General features: G+C 50.0%; 1 protein-coding gene across 4 annotated transcripts in view; it reads right to left on the reverse strand.

The window, feature by feature from the left end:
- SMAGP (small cell adhesion glycoprotein) overlaps positions 1–20,580 on the reverse strand; it is a 115,558-nt gene that overhangs the window by 12,631 nt on the left and 82,347 nt on the right. For 3 of the 4 annotated variants that reach the window (XM_069653394.1, XM_069653395.1, XM_069653397.1), the window contains one exon: positions 2,621–2,696. In XM_069653394.1, the coding sequence (XP_069509495.1) occupies positions 2,621–2,642 (22 nt within the window). In that variant the 5' untranslated portion in view covers positions 2,643–2,696. Of the gene's footprint in view, positions 1–2,620; positions 2,697–11,314; positions 11,388–20,580 lie in introns of those variants that run through there. The other variant, XM_069653396.1, reaches the window with a different exon arrangement.

The following is a 20,580-nucleotide window of genomic DNA, read 5'->3' on the forward strand; positions in this document are numbered from 1 at the left end:
GCAGATGATTTTGTTTTGGGTGAATGAGAGCCCATTGAATTGTATGGGCAGCTAAGGGGCTTGGTGAGTGATTAAACTATTTCCATGGCGGTAGTTGAGTGCGTTGCCAAAGACTGCAGGCAGTCATCATATCCGACAAGTCTGTGAGCCCTGAGCATATGATGGAGGGCAAATGTATGATCATACCAGCAAGCTTGGTCATGTTAGTATCCAGACCTGAATGAGGAAGCCACTCTCAGAAGTCTTTCCTCCCTGGGTGTGGTCAGGTGATGCCCTCTATGCACTGGGGAAGCTTAAAACTCGCGATCTGAAGTGGACTGTGCCGGGTCAGCTATCTGCTGCAAGGAAGCTCTGCAAGGAACGACCAAGGGGCCGTCACAGCTTAAATAGTGGTTACGAAGAGCAAGGTACACCCTGCCCCTGCGGACAAAGATCAATGTCTACAAGGCGATCATCAGACCTACCCTGACGTATGCCTCCCCAGCATGGATGACCTGCTAGGAGCGGCACTGGATGAGTCTTCAGATAGTCCAGAACAAGGCCCTGCGGATAGCGGCTGGAACTCCATTCTTCACAAGGACAGCTGGCCTTCACAGAGAACTGGACATGTTGGATGAACATCTATCGATGCTGAGCAAAAACTTCTGCCAAGGACTGGATCAGAACCGAAACCTCTGATCAGGAGACTCACTGCCACCACTGCAAACCCTTCCGACTGCTACCCGAAGCCCATCACGGCGAAGACCTTGTGAAACCAGCCTTCCAGTGACATGTCCACACAGACCATGAAGAAATCCAACCCACGACTACACACTCAGCCGTGAGGATGGAGTAATGAGGCTCATGCCTGGGTATCCAATAATCACCACTGATGGATGGATCAAATCTGTCAGCAAGAAGAAGAAAGAAGCCGCGGTACACGCTCGAGTGCCCTCTCTGTGCACGATACTGAGACAAATGCACCCACCGAAGGGGGTGAGACCACAAGGACACTGACAGATATACAGGGGTGTTGCTAGGTCTGGAAAAGACCCGGGGCTTTGCTGATGTCGGAATGGTCGGGACTGGGGGCTAGCTAGCCTTTTGGTTGTTGCTCCTGAGATTGTATCCGGGGCTACAACCAAATGACCAGGGACTATAGCCCCCTTAGCCACCCTCTAGCTACGCCTCTGCAGATAAACGCCAATCGGTGTTCCAGAGGGATAGTTGTGTGTACTGCACTAGTTGAATAAACCACACGGGAGGCCCGACCGTGCCACCCTGCCTGGCCACGAGATAGGGTGCAGTGCGGAGTACTCCAGCACAGCCCAGCGAGAGCTAAAGGGGCGAACCCGCATAAACAAACTCGAAAACTAGAGGGAGAGGGGAACGAAGCCAGGGGATCGAGAAGGTGCTAGCAGAAGCCAAGGAGTAAAGCTGTACATTTGGCATTGTGGTAAACAAGCCTGAAACGCCTAGGCAGAATAAAACAGAAATTGTGCTGCACTGTGTGTGAGAATGCTGAATTCTGGGAGACTGAGTATTCAGTCCCAGAGCGAGCTGAGCAACTATTCATTGGTTGACATGCTGATTCCAGGGAAACTGAGCATTACCCCCCAGAGCGAAGTGAGACAGTATTACATGATTGAGCCACAGCAAGGAAAACTGATTCCTAATTCCCAGAGTGAATTGATAAAACATTCCTTAACGGACACGCTAAGTGCTGTGAAACCGAGCGCACCCTCCAAGAAGGAATTGAGAAACCATTCCTTTTGCAGTGAGATTGCATTCTGGGACACTGAGTCCAGCTCCCAGAAAGGAATGAAAGGAACCATTGGCTGAGTGAAAACATCTCTCATGCTGAACATGGGTTGCCCCAACCACTCATACTACCCAACTCAAGTCCCTCAAATCCGAGACACTCATAAAATAGAAGTACAGACCAGCGGTGACTCGGCCCCCAAAGAACAGGGCCAACCCTGACTACCAGAAAGCTTTCAAAATACGTTTTGTTTCACTTTTAGCTATATAGTTGAGTGCGTCACAAGTGTTACTACTAAAATAAGCCAGATGAAATGCATGATAGAGTTGATGAGAAACACCTGAACAGGATGTCAGAGAGGGGAAGAAGGGCCCAGGGAGGACTCTAGGGTGTATGGATTTCTCTCTCATTAGATTCTGATGTTTCCTTTTAAATAAAAAAGGAGTGCTAAATGTGTGTACATATTTTTGCATTGTCATTTAAAATGATCGATTTATTGTAGTCGAGTCATTTTCATCGTCTGCTTTCATTTTTACCATTGGCACATATTTTAATTTGAAGTGTTTTAGTATTACCTCTTTACTTATACTTCTTTTTTTTTTTACCATTTGTGATGTGTGTGAGTTGTTGTTTGTGAGTTGTTATTACACGGAACCACTCCACTTTCCAGACACGAGCATCGGTCTAGCATGCACTTCTTAACTGAACCGATCCGTGCTCCATACTGTGTAACACACCACTTTCTTAAATGGGTCGCGAGCAACATCCTCGGTCCTCATAAGACACGAGATATGCCGGCCTACCCTTTCATGTTGGGGGCTCCATGTCGCCGCCTGAGCCCCATCAGTACACTTGTGAAGTTGTCCCCGGTGGTCATACCTGCAGTGGGGGAGGCCTCCATGCCTTTAATGTCCTCACCAGGGTGTCACGTTCAGAGCTGCTCTCGAGTCCCAGACTACAAAGTAAAAAGAAAAAGAAATGATAATCCCTTTTAGAATCTGCTTTCGCAACACATTCTTTAAACAGTGGAAACACAATACACTGGGGGAGTCTGTCGAGCAGACAGGAGACACACACTGGGAAAGGGAGTGGTTCAGAGAACAAAAGATGTCTTCGGTCGGGGGTGTGTTCCATCAGATACCACACAACTGCTGTTGGCGCTGACCGAGTTTGCCAATCCCAGAGGAAACGGCGCATTCGAGTTCATAATTCATCTGCGACAGAGGGGAGCAACATTGCGTTTGCCACTGATATTCGAGAAGCTTCCGTTCAGAGTCTAGATCCCTTATTTTTCTACTGCACTGGTGTCCAGTGCTGCGTCACCACTTTAAGGCCGTTGTGTTTTACAAGCCTTTTTGAGCTTGATTTAAGGGGACTACAGAGTGAAATGAAGAATCCTCGCCCCCTTTACCCATACCCACAACATAAATAATCACTAGAAAGACCCTGTTCGAGTACTATCCTGCTTTCCATTGCTCTATATGTACTCCTTTGCTGTGTCTGCTGGTTAATTTAGTAATTGGCTTCAAATGGCGCATTGTGAAAAATTGGGCAAAAAGTAACACAGTTTGCAATCGGTTTTGTAGGGTAATGCATGAAATAATCTGATAGATGCAAATCACCCACAGTGCACAGAAGCAGTCCCCAACCCATTTTTTATGATGTCTTCGCAAACAATATAGGCCAGTATAAAAACATTTGCATGCCGCCTGTGCCCATACATGTTAATGCTGGCTGCACCAATATATATCAATATTCCCATGTAAGAACATACTCGTATTTGCTTTGCCCATAATTATACTATAAGAAAAGACGTCCAATATATGTCAGTGTTCCTACATAAGAACAAACTCCTGTTGGCTTTGTCGTCCTGACTGGCACCACCAATGTAGGCCAGTATAGCAAAGTAAGAACACTCATCGCCCAGGCTTTACCATTGATTAACATTAAAAAAAATGGCATGCCACAGCAAGAAACAATTTGCACATGGCCTCCAACAATGCAAATTATGCTCAATAATTAATTGCTAACCACTACACTCAACCTTGTTCTCCCCCTTTAAAGTGAAAACGGCCCCTACCGATCGCAACTCCTCTGCTACTCGTGGTCTACACCCTGCTTGTAATCCCTTGGGCTAGGTGCACTGTACAGTGCTCCGTATCTTCCCAGCTACAATTGTGCTCTGCTAAATCCCATACATACATATTGACATCCGAAAAAACAGTATCCACTTTACCAGCCTAACATATTTCCTTAAGAGACATATTAATGGGTAATAAATTATATTATACGAGAAACATTATTTTGGAAGACATTTATTATTTTCTGTGCAGACATCAGGAGGAAAAAAACTCACTGTTGGTTTTTCACCAAAAACAGTGAGATTTTCCTAATGTCTGCAGGAAGCATATTTCATTTCTCCCCAGCAAGGCAATGCGCCAGACACAAAGGGGAGAGACTCACTCTAGCAGTGAGTTTATGTATGACTCACATATTACCAATAGTAGGCAGAGGACCGTATACCTTGCGCTTACATAGAAAATATGAATATCAACACGATTGTTTGTGTGAAACCCAATTGTTTTTTTATTGGGGTAACGAAGACATATGGTCTTGTATGGCCAGCTGACACCTGTTTCGACCTCTAACATACAGTAGGCTCTTTGAGGTCTCCAACTTTACCCTCGCTGGGCCCTGTGTCTGTCCCAGGCCTCTTAGGCTCTGATTCACAGAGCGTTTTCCAATGGGGTTATACCATTATAAAACGGTTCTGTGAATTAGACCCTTAGAGTCTATTTTCTGGGTTTGTCGCAGCCATTCGTGGTGGAAGGTTGTTCCATGCATTCATCACCTTTTACAGAAAAACCTGTTTGCTAATAACGTTTCTGAGGCCCTACAGCTGGCCTCCCACCTCCCTCGTCCCTTACTTGACCACTAGTTCAAATCTTTGCTTCTTATACTGTGTTTCTTCTTAATTAGAAATGTAAATGCCTTTATTGTAGCTCCAACACAATGATGCAGATTTTGCATGAGTAGTAGTCTTACACCTGTTTTCAGTATTCTGTGTTCCTAAAGTCCACAGGCGTACTTGCGCACTATCTTTGTCCCCGTGTAGTTTTGGTTGGCAAGCCTACTCCACCTCTGTTGTATTCTGGGCACCTCTTGGAGTTGAGGGTTTTACTGAGATCTCAGGATGTCCCATGCAATCCGAGAGTAGCTCATCCAGTCCTGCTTTTTCCCCCATGTATTCTGCTGTGTGCATTCCGGCCAAAGCAACACTACAATTACCAGAATGCAAAGAGCAGCATTGGCCGAGCTACTCATAACAGAATGGGGGCATGCTGAGATCCCTAGGTTTCAGAAAAAAAAGGGGATTCCATTCCTTGTCTGTGGATGGCCGCTGGATTCTGCCATCGGCCCTTAAATTGACCAGAGGCAAAATCTTCTCACGGGAATTCGCACATGACACCAGACTGACCTATAACTGATTCTGCCCCAACTCAACCTGTGACTCTGCCCCAGCCCTGCTAGCCTTTCGGTGGCTTGTCCCACCGGTAAGTGACCCGCCTGATCCTTAAGAAGCACCAGGCTTTCAGGAATGATTACAGTTTGCAAATGGACTCCTCTGGAGGCTTCAGTGCAGCACTATTGGTGCCCTTGGATCTCAAGTCAGCTTCTGAGAGGGAGGGGGGGGGGCTATGGGGCATCTAGGACAATCCTGATCATCCCCTAGCGGTTGCCTACGATCGGCTTCCCACCTACAGGAGATAAAAGGTGTGGGGAGGATCTCTCCACCCTAAAGACTATTCCCTCTGGCGCTACCTCCAAGCGTTTAAGGCTCTTACCTCTTGCGCTACCTCCCAACATCAAGACTCTTCCCTCTGGGGCTACCTCCCAACATCAAAGCTCTTCCCCCTGGCGCTACCATCCAAAATAAAGGCTCTTCCCTCTGGCGCTACCTCCCAACATAAAGGCTCTTCCTGCTGGCGCTACCTCCCAACATCAAGGCTCTTCCCTCTGGGGCTACCTCCCAACATCAAAGCTCTTCCCTCTGGCGCTACCTCCCAAAATAAAGGCTCTTCCTTCTGACGCTACCTCCCAACATTAAGGCTCTTCCCTCTGGCGCTACCTCCCAACATAAAGGCTCTTCCCTCTGGGGCTACCTCCCAACATCAAAGCTCTTCCCTCTGGCGCTACCTCCCAAAATAAAGGCTCTTCCCTCTGGCGCTACCTCCCAACATTAAGGCTCTTCCCTCTGGCGCTACCTCCCAACATAAAGGCTCTTCCCGCTGGTGCTGCCTCCCAACATCAAGGCTCTTCCCTCTGGGGCTACCTCCCAACATCAAGGCTCTTCCCTCTGACGCTACCTCCCAACATCGAAGCTCTTCTCTCTGGCGCTACCTTCAAACATCAAGGCTCTTTGCTCTGGCGCCACATCCCAACATAAAGGCTCTTCCCTCTGGTGCTACCTCCCAACATCAAAGCTCTTCCTTCTGGCGCTATCTCCGAACATCAAGGCTCTTTGCTGTGGTGCCACATCCCAACATAAAGGCTCGTCCCTCTGAGGCTACCTCCCAACATCAAAGCTCTTCCCTCTGGTGCTACCTCCCAAAATAAAGGCTCTTCCTTCTGGCACTACCTCCCAACATTAAGCCTCTTCCCTCTGGCGCTACCTCCCAACATAAAGGCTCTTCCCTCTGGTGCTACCTCCCCATATCAAGGCTCTTCCCTCTGGTGCTACCTCCCAACATCAAAGCTCTTCCCTCTGACGCTACCTCCCAACATCGAAGCTCTTCTCTCTGGCGCTACCTCCAAATATCAAGGCTCTTCGCTCTGGCGCCACATCCCACCATAAAGGCTCTTCCCTCTGGTGCTACCTTCTAACATTAAGGCTCTTCCCTCTGGCGCTACCTCCCAACATCAAAGCTCTTCCTTCTGGTGCTACCGCCTAACATCAAAGCTCTTACCTCTGGCGCTACCTCCCAACATCAAGGCTCTTTGCTCTGGCGCCACATTCCAACATAAAGGCTCTTCCCTCTGGCGCTTCCTCCTAACATTAAGGTTTTTCCCTCTGGCGCTATCGCTCATAATCATTCAGATTCCAGCCTGATTGGTTGTGTTCTAGAAAGTCCCGGAAGACGCCCATGTTCCAGAATGCATAAAGGTCCTGACAACTCCAGTGACACCATGAGCCCCCATCAAATTAAATGACTATGTCACGATATTCATGTCCCGCGACTCACAAGGCTTTTCTGTTCACAAACCATTGTAATCGGGTTCTTCTGTCAAATCGGTTTATTTGATGAACGTGACCAACGACCACCAGAAACATAAAGATTAAAGTTGGTAGATGACGAATGACCAATGGCCAGGATCAAAAGTATGGTGACCCAGTGGCCAGTACATTGTGTCCCCAGTTGCCAGAATGGGTAGCATGCAGTGCCCAGTAGTGATGAGTGGAAGCACAGAGCGCCCGGTGGCCAGAGCTGGAAGCATGGAGTGCCTGGTGGCCAGGACTGAAAGCCTCGAGACCCCGTGGCCAGGAAGCAAAGAGTGCCCAGTGGTCAGGGCTGGAAGCATGGAGTGCCCAGTGGCCAGGATTGGAAGCATGGAGTGCCCAGTAGCCAGGATTGGAAGCATTGAGTGCCAGTGTCCATGACTGGAAGCATGGAGTGCCCCGTGGCCATGACTGGAAGCCAGGACTGGAAGCATCGAGTCCCCGGTGGCCAGGAAGGAAAGAGTGCCCAGTGGCCAGGGCTGGAAGCATGGAGTGCACATTGGCCAGGGCTGAAAGCATTGTGTGCCAGGTGGCCAGTACTGAAAGCATGGAGTGCCTGGTGGTTAGGACTGGAAGCATGGAGAGCCTGGTAGCCATGATTGGAAGCATGGAGTGCCCTGTGGCCAGGATTGGAAGCATGGAGTGCCGGGTAGCCAGGATTGGAAGTATGGAGTGCCCGGTGGCCAGGATTGAAAGCATGGAGTGCCTGGTGGCTAGGACTGGAAGCATGGAGTGCCCGGTGGCCAGGATTGGAAGCATGGAGTGCTGGTGTCCAGGACTGGAAGCATGGAGTGCCCCGTGGCCAGGACTGGAAGAATGCAGCGCCCCGTGGCCAGGATTGGAAGCATGGAGTGCCGGTGGCCAGGACTGGAAGCATGGAGTGCCCATTGACCAGGATGGTAAGCATGGAGTGCCGGAGGCCAGGACTGGAAGCATGGTGACCCAGGTGGCCAGGACTGGAAGCATGGAGTTCCGGTCACCAGGATTGGAAGCATCGAGTGCCCGGTGGCCAGGAAGCAAAGAGTGCCCAGTGGCCATGGCTGGAAGCATGGAGTGCACATTGGCCAGGGCTGAAAGCATTGTGTCCCAGGTGGCCAGTACTGAAAGCATGGAGTGCCTGGTGGTTAGGACTGGAAGCATGGAGAGCCTGGTAGCCAGGATTGGAAGCATGGAGTGCACGGTGGCCTGGATTGGCCAGGATTGAAAGCATGGAGTGCCCGGTGGCCAGGATTGGAAGCATTGCTTGCTGGTGGCCAGTACGTGAAGCATGGAGGGCCCATTGACCAGGACTGGAAGCATGGAGATCCAGGTGGCCGGGACTGGAGGCATGTAGTACTGGTTGCCAGGATTGAAAGCATGGAGTGACCATTGGCCAGGACTGAAAGCATGGGGGCCCAGGTGGCCGGGACTGGAAGCATGGAGTGCCGGTTGCCTGGATTGGGAGCATGGAGTGACCATTGGCCAGAACTGGAAGCATGGAGTGCCGGTGGCCAGGATTGGAAGCATGGAGTGCCGGTGGCCAGGACTGGAAGCATGGAGTGCCAGTGGCCAGGATTGGGAGCACAGAGTGCCGGTGGCCAGGATTGGGAGCACAGAGTGCCGATGGCCAGGATTGGAAGCATGGAGGGCCGTTGGCCAGGACTGGAAGCATGGAGTGCCAGTGGCCAGGATTGGAAGCATGGAGTGCCGGTGGCCAGGAATGGAAGCATGGAGTGCCAGTTGCCAGGACTGGAAGCATGGAGTGACCCAGGTGGCCGAGACTTTAAGCATGGAGTGCCAGTGGCCAGGATTGGAAGCATGGAGTGCCAATGGCCAGGACTGGAAGCATGGAGTGACCCAGGTGGCTGGGACTGGAAGCACGGAGTGCTGGTTGCCAGGACTGGAAACATGGGGACCCAGGTGGCCATGACTGGAAGCATGGAGTTCGCGTGGCCAGGACTGGAAGCATGGAGTGCCGGTGGCCAGGTTTGGAAGCATGGAGTGCCCAGTAGCCAGGACCGGAAGCATGGGGACCCAGGTGGCCGGGACTGGAAGCATGGAGTGCCGGTAGCCAGGACTGGAAGCATGGAGTGCTGGTTGCCAGGACTGGAAGCATGGAGTGCCGGTTGCCAGGACTGGAAGCATGGGGACCCAGGTGGCCGGGACTTGAAGCATGGAGTGCCGGTAGCCAGGACTGGAAGCATGGAGTGCCGGTTGCCAGGACTGGAAGCATGGGGACCCAGGTGGCCGGGACAGGAAGCATGAGTGCCGGTTGCCAGGACTGGAAGCATGGGGACCTAGGTGGCCGGGACTGGAAGCATGGGGACCCAGGTGGCCAGGACTGTAAGCATGGGGACCCAGGTGGCCAGGACTGGAAGCATGGGCACCCAGGTGGCCGGGACTGGAAGCATGGAGTGCCAGTAGCCAGGACTGGAAGCATGGAGTGCTGGTTGCCACGACTGGAAGCATGGAGTGCCGGTTGCCAGGACTGGAAGCATGGGGACCCAGGTGGCCGGGACTGGAAGCATGGAGTGCCGGTTGCCAGGACTGGAAGCATGGGGACCCAGGTGGCCGGGACTGGAAGCATGGGGACTCAGGTGGCCGGGACTGGAAGCATGGGGACCCAGGTGGCCGGGACTGGAAGCATGGGGACCCAGGTGGCTGGGAATGGAAGCATGGGGACCCAGGTGGCCGGGACTGGAAGCATGGGGACCCAGGTGGCCAGGACTGGAAGCATGGGGACACAGGTGGCCGGGACTGGAAGCATGGAGTGCTGGTTGACAGGACTGGAAGCATGGGGACACAGGTGGCCGGGACTGGAAGCATGGGCACCCAGGTGGCCGGGACTGGAAGCACGGGGACCCAGGTGGCCGGGACTGGAAGCATGGGGACCCAGGTGGCCAGGACTGGAAGCATGGGCACCCAGGTGGCTGGGACTGGAAGCATGGAGTGCCGGTAGCCAGGACTGGAAGCATGGAGTGCTGGTTGCCACGACTGGAAGTATGGAGTGCCGGTTGCCAGGACTGGAAGCATGGGGACCCAGGTGGCCGGGACTGGAAGCATGGAGTGTGGGTTGCCAGGACTGGAAGCATGGGGACCCAGGTGGCCGGGACTGGAAGCATGGGGACCCAGGTGGCCAGGACTGGAAGCATGGGCACCCAGGTGGCCGGGACTGGAAGCATGGAGTGCCGGTAGCCAGGACTGGAAGCATGGAGTGCCGGTTGCCATGACTGGAAGCATGGAGTGCCGGTTGCCAGGACTGGAAGCATGGGGACCCAGGTGGCCGGGACTGGAAGCATGGAGTGCCGGTTGCCAGGACTGGAAGCATGGGGACCCAGGTGGCCGGGACTGGAAGCATGGGGACCCAGGTGGCCAGGACTGGAAGCATGGGCACCCAGGTGGCCGGGACTGGAAGCATGGAGTGCCGTGTAGCCAGGACTGGAAGCATGGAGTGCTGGTTGCCACGACTGGAAGCATGAAGTGCCGGTTGCCAGGACTGGAAGCATGTGGACCCAGGTGGCCGGGACTGGAAGCATGGGGACCCAGGTGGCCAGGACTGGAAGCATGGGGACCCAGGTGGCAGGACTGGAAGCATGGAGTGGCGGTTGCCAGGACTGGAAGCATGTGGACCCAGGTGGCCGGGACTGGAAGCATGGAATGCCGGTTAAGCATGGGGACCCAGGTGGCCGGGACTGGAAGCATGGGGACCCAGGTGGCCGGGACTGGAAGCATGGGGACCCAGGTGGCCGGGACAGACCCTCTCAGGGAAGATGGGTGGAGGTGGCGCCATCACAATTCACAAGATTTGAAAGTTGAAAAGAAGGACCTTTTGGCCCCACAAATTAGCAGGTGACATAACAGGTCAAAAATACATGTATTTGCGAGGATTTAACAGAGACATTGAAGAAAAACAAAACCCAAACTACACAGTGCTGTACTCTGCAAAAGCGGGACCGGACGGTGCCTTATGTTGGGGGATATTTACGATGCATGTATGGATCTTGAATTGTCATGTACCAGGGGTGGCTAGTCTGCCCAGTCCCAACTTTTATTTGACTGGTGGTGTTTGTACTGTAGTCTTGAATTTATCATGAAAATTGCAAACTATAAGTCCCACAATGCAAAGTAACAAACAGGACTGCCCGAGTTACCACCTGAGGCGAGACTGCAATTGACAACTGCGTGTTCAAGTGCTTTCAAGGCTCTCTGGAGCTGCGGCCCCTCCCTCTTGGGCCTGATATTAAAAGCGTGCTGATAACTGCACCCCGGAAAAGTTTGGGGGCGATGTTCCCGTCGGTCCTGCCACGCAGACTTACCCCTCAGATGCACGGGCGGTGCCTGGTTGCCCTGCTCCTCGCCGCTCCCCTGGGGTGAATGGAACGCTATCACCTGCTTTCTGCAGCCCATTATAAGCGTTCCTATTGGTTAGGGATTATTTGGATACTGATTACCTATGCTTCGCTTGCTGAGTAACCAGCAGGAATGTATTTCCTTAACCCCTCAGCAGCCGCCCTAGCGTGAGCCGACGATGCCCAGGGCTGTGCTGCATTGCACATCACGCGACCTCATTTTCGTGTCTCTAATTTAACAGCGTTTCTTAGATGGGTGTTCATATGCGAAATCACATTACAGGACTACGCGCTAGCATGACACGATCCCATATCTATTCTTATATAAATCTATTAATGTTACTTAATTTACCATCCTAGGATAAAGGACTGAGGCGAGCTCTTAACGCGTGAGCTATCCCCCTTCAAGCACGGGTGCTGTAACTAGGCCGCGGTACGTCTCAGCGGGCTGGGTGTCTGCAGCTCTGTTTACGTTGGGCATCTTCTGCCGGGAAGAGGCGCTACGGAGTAGCACACCACACCGCCTGCCTGTGGCAGAATGTCTGGATATAATTCCATCTTTTTCCGTTCGCCGTGACGCTGCTTTATATCCCTCTGATGTCATACCTAACCTATTGATGTCGTCTGATCTCGTATGCAGGAATAGGCGAGAGCATGGCGATCAGCTAAGACTCGTTCCACCCAATGTAACGCGTGCTTTAGAATTCCTTCCGGGTCCACGGAACATTTTCTGGGCCTCGGACGTTAGAAGAGCTTTGTTTGTTTCACTGATGCAGTGCCTCTTTTACACATAGCAGATGTCCTGACCTAAGCTCTGTGTGCTTTTGGCTTTCTATGTCTGCCACGATCTCCTGATAAAGTAGCACTCCTGACGAGGGTCTCATTTTACAAATTCGACCTTTGAGCAAATGGCACCTTGGGCTGTTTACCCGACGGGGCTGCACTTCGGCTTTAGGGAGGTGGCCTCTACACTTCTTTGGTGGTACCAGTCTGCCAGATGTAAACCTGAAAGCAGTTTATACATATTGGAGAGAGGGTGTTCCTTCACTTTCCTGGGGATGCGCGTGTGAGGATTTTTTTCGAAATTTTAAATTAAATTTGGCAGATCGACCTCCGGAAAAAGTGTGGGGCTAATCTGCACACATTTTCCTATGCTCACTGAACGACATACGCATAGACCTGTGTACTCTGGGTAGACAGAGCGTACAGGTGCAGTCCCCCCTGTCATATTTGGTTGGGATTTGACAGGTGGGGTACACAATGCACCTCCACAAGGGGGAGGGTCAAACCTTCTGCGTGCAATGGCCAGACTAAATAACTAACAGGACCTTCCCTGTCCTTTTGTTGAGCCCTGCAGCTCGTGGCATTCACATACTAATCAGAGTTTAATTCAAACAGGCCCACATGGGGTTTGGCTGCAGAAGCTAACAAAGGAGACAGGAAACCCTAACACCCTTTAATTTGCACTGTGTCAACCTGAAGCCAGCTCCCGCTCTCAGTATCGATTGACAGTGAAATGTCATATGTGGGATTGCGTGTTTACAGTAGTCATCCCCACAGGGGAGACCCTATTCAGAAGGTACACGTATTTATTCATTGAATTTATTTGTTGAACATTTGTAAGACGCATGTACAGCAAACGTGTTTCCAGGCACCAAAAGACAAAAGAGGGGAGGGGCATAGGATAAATAACAATAACGGCCCTACTACGCCTTGTGACATTCAGATCATGCAAGTGCAGTAACAACAAGTGCAGGGATTGGGGGAGATCAGGGTATAGGGAGAAGTACAGTATGTGGTTTGGCAGAGCCAGAAAGTCTGGTCTTGCCACAGCTTCAAGGGAGACCTGCTGCTTTAATCAGGAACCACAGAGAGCTCCATTGACCAGAAGGACCATTTAATCCACAACAGACAGAAAGATGGATGAGACTTAGTATTACTTGTTTTCTCCCCTTTACCTTTTCTGTTGCAAAGCACTCTGTTTATGACCTCATGCATTCAGGAGATTGTTAGTGTGGACCCAGGATTGGTTCATTAAGGTAGGCTTAGCCTACACCAATCCATGTGGTCCGATTGCCTTTAAAAGAGGGCCGAGCCCCCCTTTTGGCAGATCAGCTGAAGGCTTCACAAGAAGCAGAAGGAATAACTCATCACTGGACCCTGGCTGAAGGTACAGTCTGCCTTAACAGGACCTCCAAGAGGGAAGCATCTGCTAAACATCTCCCAGGCAACAGCGGGAGATAGCGAATCCAGAGGACCCTACAGCAGCTTCAGAACCAGTACCCAGCCAGCACACAGTGTGCCATACTAGGTTCTGTAGCAAGCTTCCTAGGTGGATAGTGCCAGAGAGTCTCTGAACCAAACCAAGGACAAGGCAGTTGCCTGCAACACTCTCCTCAGCGTTTGCCCGTCTTCCTTAAAGGACGACACAAGCCCTGTGAAGGAGCTAGGAGCAGCGCATCGACAAGCATCAACCGACATCTGCCTTAAAAGACATTATTGAGCTGCCACCGACTGCACTGCTGACTGTTGTCATACCACAGTCGCTAAAGCCTTCCAAGACGCCTCAACCAATGCTTCAGAACTGCCGACCAGCACTGAGACGATTCGTGACCCAGAGCCACCATGTAGTCCAGCCTGCAGCTGTCCATCCAGCTTCACTCACCAAACTGCCTGCAACCTGATAGCCGCAGCTGTCTCCTGTTTTGAACTCTGTTGCAGCAGCTACAAAGCGCCCTGAAACCGACTCAACCCTGTGGAGCACCAAGAACTGCTACAACACAAGGTATATTGTGGTTCTATCCCGTGGTCCTTTTCCGAAGGCCCCTAGTGACATTCTACGACCCATTGCTCCCTATGTGTTGAAACCAAGCATCCTTGAGCTATTGCGATTAATTACTTTACTGACTAGCCTGCTGTTAGTATCCAGTGTGCATCCCGTTTACTTTTTGAAAACTGTCCGCTGCATTCCTTTAATGTTAATATTAATGTTTAAGGTATTTATATAGCGCACCGTCACCAACAGAGTTGGTTTCCAGGTACTCAGGTAGATTGTAAACAAAGTGGTGGGGTTAGGTTAGTGGGTGAAGAGGGCATAGGAAATTGAGAAAGTGGTGTCCTGTGGCAGCTTCAGTTCCGTTTTCACCATGTACTGAGCTTGGGTGTGAATATAGGATCGAAGCAAGTCCTCGAGTGCTGTTGTTGCGATTTATGTGTTGATTGTTTGTTGTTGCAGTGTGGTGAAGTTCGTGTGGCTTGCTGAGAGAGAAGTGGTTGTGTGGGTTTTTGTGTGAGTTAAGTATGCAGAAATTTGAGGTTTTGGTCAGTGGGTTATGGGTCTCTTAATCCATGTTGTTGTTTTATGAATCTGGTGTCATACTGGGTAGGTATATTCTTTCTTTCCTGACTGTCTAGTTTCTAGGGTGATGGCATGGCTGGTTCCTAGCTAAGGTATTTAAGCTTAGTACACCTGGTTGGGCGAGCATTGTCCCCTAATTCGATAGTGGTGTTATATTATCATTCCCGCTCATTCCTACCTATTTGCTGTTGGTGGTCCATTGGGTAGAGGATCTCTTTTGTTAGATCCAGGGTGCTTTACCCTCTTGCTCTCAATGTTTCATGTGGGTGCAAGTTACAGGGTGGGTTGCATATTGTAGTGTGCTAGAACTATCTGTTGTGATAATAATAAAGTAGATATGTTTATACAAATTTGACTGGACAGTCCCTTTTATCATTGGGTAATAATTGTATTTTCAATGTGTTGCAACTAACCAACAATCCACAACCTTTCGGAGATAAGCCGGCCATTCCATCCACGTTACCAAAATTGGACAAGGAGGTTTATAATTTGCTTATGTTTCCAATTTGTTCAGATCCCTTCTGGTGTACTGGAGGTGTGGGGCTGATTGATGGTTTAGAAACCGATATTCACCCCTGGATCACTGATGCCCCAGAAGTTGATTTGTCATATTAGTGGCAGGCGGTCGGATTGAGTTGGAACCTTGCACACAGCTTAGTCCTCCAATGATAAAAGTACTGTTGCAGGCAACGTTTAGACACTGCTAGGTATTGTTAAATAATCATGGATCTTGACATAGAGACTATGAAAGGCATGAGCAAGAATGTGCTTTGTGCCCTATGTCAAGAGAGGGGACTTCCCGACAGCACTAAGGTTAAAAAACATGAGTCGCTGACCAGCCTCCAAGCTTGGGCAGAAGTGAGGGCAGTTGGGGCAAAGGCCCCAGGGGACGGGTTAGACCCCGTGTACCAAAATGAAGATGACCTTTGGGGGAGCTAGTGGAAGATAATGACGAAAACAGCATGAGCAGTGTTTATCGCCAACCACCCCGCTGGGGGGCAAGCATGATTTCTCAACACCCTAGAGTGTCACAGAGGTCAGGGGCTAGTGCTGCATCCAGCAGGTCCCAGGCCTTGGCACAGTCTCTAAGTGGCCAAGTAATTGCCCTGGATGTTAATGATGTAGCAGCTGGAAAGCTCCGGGAGGAGGAAAGGAGACTAGCACTGGAGGAACAAAAACAGAGGGACAATGTCACAATGGAGCAGGACAGAGCCTCCATAGAACTGCACAGACTGGCACTCAACGAGAAGAAGGAGGCCAACAGATCCACCTCTAGCGAAAGCACCGGTGGCAAGTCCCCAAAGACTTAGTGCAGGCTTATGAGGTGGGGACAGATATTTGTGACTGGTTTGAAGCACTCAAACTTGCTTTTCAGCAACAGGAGGTGGACGAGTGGTTGTGGGGTGCAGCCATGATGAGTCGCATACCGACACCAGGGACTGATGCAATTCTTCAGTTAACTCCAGAGGAAAGGTCCGTTTATGAGAACATGAAGGTGGCGTGCCTCAGGAAGTTCTGTAAAACCCCTGAACAGTATCCCAAGATCTTAAGAGAGCTCGGAAAGAAAAGTGGGGCATGTGAGCATGTATTGAAGAATTGTGAGGTTAACCTACATCAGCATCTTGTGGACAAGACTATCACAGACCCTATGGAGCTTGCAAAGGCTGCCGACAGGCTTGTGAGTACTCAAGTCCAGAAAAATGCTCATTGGAAGCACACCCAAACTCAAAGAGTAGCGGTGAAAGACTCTATCCCTGTACCATGTCTGTTGGGCAATGATCTTCCTGATTCCGAATAGACACAGCGGCTATCTGTGCGCGGACCAAAGAGGTCGCCAGATTGAATACTCTCAGAGCTTTAGGGCCTGGAGTGCTTCTAGAGGGATTGTTGGAGGGACCAGTGTGGCCGGTAGCCCCTAGTCCAGTTCCACATAATCTTGAGTTGCCTACTCCTGCTGGAGAAGGGCCAGCAGCCACTGAGGACCCTACTTTGGGAGCAGGGGGCTCCGTTTCTTTAGAGTTGCCTGGTGCAACACAGGAACCTAAGGTGGAGGACCAGGTGAGCGCAGATCAGAAGAATCGGCCCAAGCTGGATGAGCTTGCATCAGCTGGGGGCCTAGATCAGACCAACATCTTTAAAGCCCAGAAAAGAGTGTCCCACTCTGGCGGGTCTGCGGAAGCAGGTGGAGGAGTAGTTTAAGGGAGAGGCCCCTGGACTGTTCAAAGTGTATTGGGAGTATGAACTGCTGTACAATGAGCCAAAAGACTCTGAGGACGAGGGCACCAGAAGGTTGGTGATTTGTCAATGCCACAGAAAGTTCCTTTTGAATTTGGCTGACCAAATTCCTTTAGCGGGCCACTTGGGAGTGACTAAGACATCGGACCGGTTGTCTGTGCACTTTTACTGGCTTTGTCCGGCCCTGCCAGACTTGTCAAGCTTCTGGCAAGAGAGAATGTTTAATTGGGTACTCCCTAGTTTTTTAATGAGGGGTCAGATCTGTTGAGGTGGGAGAATATACACAGTATCAAAAGGAAAAACAGACTGACTACCTCTCTCTAGAAGTCCTTGATGGACAGCAGGGTAGGAAAAAAGGTTCTACCTTATTGATAAGTAGAAAGGTCACCTGAGTTAGTTTTATTACAAAAAGTTCTCTTTAATTATTTTTCATAAAACATGTTAAAAACAATTAACATTTGATCCTATGATCATCATTCAACACTTTCATTCAAACAAAACCTAATACAAACATGGGGTATTCTAACTTGATTATTTCTTGTAGCATAACATTCAGTGCATTATGCAAGTGAGACAAAGGAAAAATACATTGAGTTCCTTTTTAGAGGTCGACATATGTTTCGGCCCTTAAATGTATACCACTCTAGTCTGTGGTGGTCACTTATGCAAGTGTAGGGCCATATTCTGGACAAGTATTTTTTAACTGGAAGGTCAGTTTCTTTCCCCAATGGTAGATTTGACGATCTGTTGTCCATATAGTGTGATTTTAGGATTTCTGAGTATGTCTACTTGGAATTGTTTATCCAGTATACAAAAAGTTAGTAAAGCTCTTATGTAGCCGTAATGCAATTTTAGTTGCTTAATCTGGCTAGGGCCAGGCAATGGCAGTCTGGCACTAGCGGCACTTCAGGAATCCTTCTGTTGTGCTATTTTAGCACCCGTATTCAGTCATGTATATTATTCTTAGTGGCTGAATAGCATGGAGGCTGTTGACAGTCATCTGTTGGTGTTTAAGCAACACTTCGGCAGCGATATCGTGCTGCAGCTAGTAGCAGGAATGAATTCTGCTCGTCGGGCGTAGCCAGGTGGTGCCACAAATGCCCCCTTAATTCAACTACCCATGGTTGGGCGGACATTCGAGAAAATAGGTATGGATATTGTGGGTCCTTTGGATCCTCAAACCAGCTCAGGGAACAGATACTTCTTGGTGGTGGTAGACCACGCCATAAGGTACCTTGAGGGTGTCCCTCTGAGGAGCATCAAAGCCCCTGTGGTTGCAAAGGCTCTGATTGGGATATTCTCCCTTGTTGGATTCCCCAAGGAAGTTGTTTCTGACAGGTGCTAAAACTTCATTCATATCCACATATATGAAGGCTATGTGGGAAGAGTGTGGAGTCACCTACCGGTTCTTTACATCTGTCCATCCGCAAACAAATGGGCTTGTTGAGCAGTTAAACAAGACCCTGAAAGGCATGATGGGTGGCTTGGAAGAGCACCTTAGGAGAAAATGGGATATTCTTGTTTCATGCCTTCTGTTCGTCTACAGGGAGGTGCCACAGAACAGGGTAGGGATTAGCCCCTTTGAGCTTCTGTTTGTACACCCTGTACAAGGCCTCCTCTGTTGAGTAAAAGAGTGATGGGAGGGCAATCCTTCATCCCCCACCCGAGATGTGGTGGACTATGCACTTGGCCTTTGGTCTAGAATGGTAAAGTACATGGAACAGTCGACGAAAATCCTAAAGACCAGGCAGTCAGGAGCTGATGTAGCACTGAGGAGGAGACTGGTCCCCCCCAGACCTCCTGCACACTGAAGCCACAGATGGGTCGGTTGAAGGTGTCAACATTTCAACTGACCTGTCAGAACAGCAAATGACAGACTGTTGCGGTTTATTGGGACAGTTTGCCGATCTGTTTTCGCTGACTCCAGGTGGCGCTGATTGGTGCACCCATGATATGCACACTGGAGACAATAAGCCAGTGAAGAGTAGGATTCACCGGATGTCCGAAAAGGTTAGGGACACCATCAAGGAGGATGTTTCCAAGATGCTGTTCCTAGGAGTGAAAGAGTCATCCTGCAGCTCCTACGCGGTCCCTAAATAGACAAGTTGTGGGAAGACTGAAGTTCCCTTTTGTGTGGACTACTGGGGGCTCAATTCTGTCATGATGACCGAAGCTCACCCCATTCATCAGGCAGATGAGCTCATTGACAAACTCGGTGCTGCCAAGTACATCTTTGATCTCACGACAGGGTACTGGCAGGTCGGCTTGACAGATAGAGCGAGAAAGAGGTCAGCATTCTCAACCCTAGAAGGACATTATCAGTTCACTGTGATGCCCTTCAGATTGAAGAATGCCCCTGCCACTTTTCAGTGGATGGTTAAACTGGAAAACCTCAGTGTCGCCTATTTAGATTAAATTGCTGTTTTCAGCCACACATTGTAGGATCACTTATCCCACCTGAAACAAGTGCTTCAGGCGTTGTAGAATACCAAGGCCACGAAGTGCCAGATAGCACAGGACACAGTGACTTACCTATGCCACCTGGTTGGTGGAGGTAAGAAACAACCTCCCGAAGTGAAGATACAGGCTGTGAAGGATTGGGACATCTCCACCACACAGACACAGATGAGAGCCTTTTTAGGTCTCACCGGGTACTACCAGTCATTCATCAAGTGGTATGGGACCATTGCCATGCCCCGGAATGATGTAAAAATGCCAAAGAAACTAACTTGGATCACTGCCTGTAAAACCTCCTTTCAGGACTTAAAGGATGGATTGTGCAGGGCCCCAGTTCTGGAAGTGCCAGACTATGGTCAGGAGTTCATTATCCAGACAGACGTCTATGATTTTGGAATTGGAGCAGTGCTAGCTTGGGGTGCAGCTATTGAGTAGAGAAAGAGGGATAGGCAAGTTGCCTATGCTGATGTGCTAATGTGTTCATGTTTGTTGATCGGAAAATTTTGTTTCATGCGCACATGGATAATCATGATGTACTCCAAGCTTAGCATACTGGCTTCAGGCAGCACTAGAGTAGGGAAACAGTGTCTCTTCTGGTGATGCACAATGCCCTCTTGATGCTGGGTGGCGGGGGTACTTGTCTGTTAATATTGCTGGGCCTCTCAGTAGCACTTCTTGGTATGGTCAACCACAGCAATCCTCCATAAACACCTTTCTAATGGATTTGGGGAGGAAACTTCTGGCGTGGTTTACTTGTTTCCTTTCTGGACAAACCAATTTTTCTAGATGGAAACCTCCAGATCGCTGCACCTCCACCCACCCAATGAAAACAGTGTTTTTCCAGCAAACTAACGGCAAATGTGACTCCTCGAGGGAGACACATGGTTATCTGCCATGTGCTTATAAGGTTTTTTTTATCAAGTCTGGCACCCTATATTGAGCCACGGGGCTTCTATGTTGCTTCCTACTGGCATCTTAATGAACATCTAGTGAAAAATAGCAAGAGGCTTGGTAACAGTGTAGATTACTTTTATTAATATTATTAGGTTATTTATTGAGCACGAACCTAGCTTCAGGAAGCAACAGAGTGCTTTACAATCATAGGGGGAAGAACACAGTGATGGAAGCAGGGAAAAAGGGAGTGGGAAGCTAACAGGGGAGTGCAAGGGTGGGCAATTGGCTG

Source organism: Ambystoma mexicanum, chromosome 3q, assembly GCF_040938575.1.
Source record: "Ambystoma mexicanum isolate Mex_15411 chromosome 3q, UKY_AmexF1_1, whole genome shotgun sequence".
NCBI lineage: Eukaryota > Metazoa > Chordata > Amphibia > Caudata > Ambystomatidae > Ambystoma > Ambystoma mexicanum.